At 57.5% G+C, this 2,126-nt stretch overlaps 1 protein-coding gene across 1 annotated transcript in view; it reads right to left on the bottom strand.

The window, feature by feature from the left end:
• Positions 1 to 63: 63 nt before the first annotated feature.
• LOC103802118 (hepatoma-derived growth factor-related protein 2) overlaps positions 64 to 2,126 on the bottom strand; it is a gene marked incomplete at its 5' end in the record, with an annotated part of 3,875 nt that continues 1,812 nt past the window's right edge. The window contains 6 exons of the mRNA XM_009074571.1: positions 64 to 157; positions 321 to 444; positions 1,057 to 1,270; positions 1,370 to 1,471; positions 1,635 to 1,705; positions 2,072 to 2,126. The exon at positions 2,072 to 2,126 is cut by the window's right edge and continues 42 nt beyond it. Coding sequence (XP_009072819.1) covers positions 64 to 157; positions 321 to 444; positions 1,057 to 1,270; positions 1,370 to 1,471; positions 1,635 to 1,705; positions 2,072 to 2,126 — 660 coding nt within the window. The remainder of the gene's footprint in view (positions 158 to 320; positions 445 to 1,056; positions 1,271 to 1,369; positions 1,472 to 1,634; positions 1,706 to 2,071) is intronic.

Here is a 2,126-nt window from a genome sequence, read left to right as displayed (position 1 = left end):
ACAGCCCCTCTGGCTCCTCCTCCTGTTCCTCCTTTCCTCCTCCTGCAGGTGGGAGCTGCTTCCTCAGCTCTCCTCTGCGTCATCCACGGACTCTGACTCCCCCCGAGCTCTCTCCCGTTCCTGCACGACTCGCTCGGCCTTGGGATAGTCCTGCACGCTGCTGGGGGAGAGCACAGGCAGCTCAGAGAGTAATCTCCACATCCATCTGCTTTCCCTGCCCCTCTCCCACATCCCAAGCTGGGAAAAGCCTGACACAACCCTCCAAATCATCCATGCAGATGTGCTGTGGATCTAGGGGAGCTCCAGCTCCTCACACTCACTTGTTGTGGGGCTCCTCAGCAGATGTTTCTGGCTCTCCAGTTCCTGGCCCTTGGCTTTTGTCCTTCTCCTCTGTGCCCTCTGATTTTTGGGACAAGGATTCACCATTCACAGGACCTGACAGGTCTAAAGGGAAGAGAGAGAGTGAAGCTCAGGCACTGGGATTGCCTCATTCATCCCAACACACACAGGCTGAGGATTCACAGCCACAAGTTGTCCCCAGACACCCAACCAAGACCAAGGGGACCCCAAGCCTGGCTTGACCCCAAACCCTGTGAGAAGGACCCCAAAACTTCCATCCCCCCAGCCCAAAGGGTGGATTTTCCCTGTCAGCTGTCGGGAAGGCTCTTGCAGCATCACTGGCACCTGGCTCCAAGGGTGGAAGATCCCAGTCATCAGCAGCCTGTGCAAGAGCCTGAACCAGTGCCCAAGGTCATCTCCACATTCCTGTGTCTCCCTGGTGCCTGGAGCAGAGCTCAGGCTGGCAGGGAGGAGCCCGAGGCCCCCAGAGTCAGGGTGTGGAGCTTGAGGTTTGCCCTCTGCCCTCCCAGTGTTCCATATCCAGCCCTTTCCCACTCCTGGCACTCAGCAAACCAGGGTCTGGAGATGCTGATCCCATCCACCACTGAGGCCAAGAGCCACCCCTCCATGTGGGGATCCTCAGGAGGATGGGATGTGCCCCCAGAAGGGCCATGGGACAGAGCAGGGAACAGCCCTGGGATGGTCAGGGAACGTTACCAGCATTCGTCTCCTCTTCCCCCTTCTCATTCCGTGTCTCTGCTCCTGACAGCTTCTCCTGGCCCTTCTCCACCTCCCCCTTGTCCTTCTCAGGCCCAGATTTGTTTGCTTTCTGGATAGCCTCCAGCTTTGGTCCCAGCACACGTGACTTCAACCTGGTGTAGACTTCAGCAGCTTTCTCCATCACGTCCTTGTTGGCTTTATAGCGACGGATCTGCCCCGGGAAGCAGGAGAAGGAGGGACCCCCTTAGAGCTGGGGGGACCATGTAGGCTCCCCACTCCCTCCAGGGAAGGACTCAGCCCTCTCCTCTACCTTCTTCAGCGTGGCCACCACGTCTGTGTGCTTCTGGAGGATGTGGGAGGTGACCTGGAGCGTGCCCAACTCCTCTAGTGCGTTCAGACACCGCTTGATGTCCTGCAAGGATGGCACTGGGCTCAGGAGCTGCCTGGGAGTGTCCCTGTGGGCACTTGGGGCCACCCAGCACTCCAAAAGGGAGGAGGAGGAGCAGCCCTGGGTATCACAGCTGGACAAGGATGAGCAGAGATGTCTCAGGCCAGGCCTGTGTTGTGGCACTCACCGGATTATCCACCTTGAGGGCAAACTTGATCTCACTGTGAAGCTTCTGAAGTTTCTCTTCCACTGTGGGTTCTGGAGCAGAGAGAGAGAGACAGGACAAAGTGTTAGACCACCAACATTGCTCACAGGGATCTGCTCAGGATCTCCCCCAGCCTGGGTTTGGTGTCCTCCTGCATCTCCAAGGTCAAGCACAGCCAGCCCTGGAGACCTCTTCAAAGAGGATAGGTTGGCCAAGATGGGAAGAAGGTCTCAGGGAAGCTCAGTGTCTCTGAACACTGTAAATACTTCCAGATGTGATGATCAGTGCTGGGAAAGGCCCTGGTATAACCTCACCAAACCCTGTGGGACAGATCCCTCCCCATCCCAGGGATGGGGGAACCACTCCTGAATCCCTTCCCTCCTCTCTACCCCTCTGTGATGGGAAGTAGTGGTTCTCACCCTTTTTCTTCTCCATCCTCCTTTCAGGGATGGGGTCGGATTTCTTCCGGCCTCG

This window comes from Acanthisitta chloris, unplaced genomic scaffold (assembly GCF_000695815.1).
Source record: "Acanthisitta chloris isolate BGI_N310 unplaced genomic scaffold, ASM69581v1 scaffold28945, whole genome shotgun sequence".
NCBI classification, from domain to species: domain Eukaryota; kingdom Metazoa; phylum Chordata; class Aves; order Passeriformes; family Acanthisittidae; genus Acanthisitta; species Acanthisitta chloris.
The sequence above is the reverse complement of the archived record's forward strand: the minus strand, read 5'-3'. Positions and strand labels throughout refer to the sequence as shown.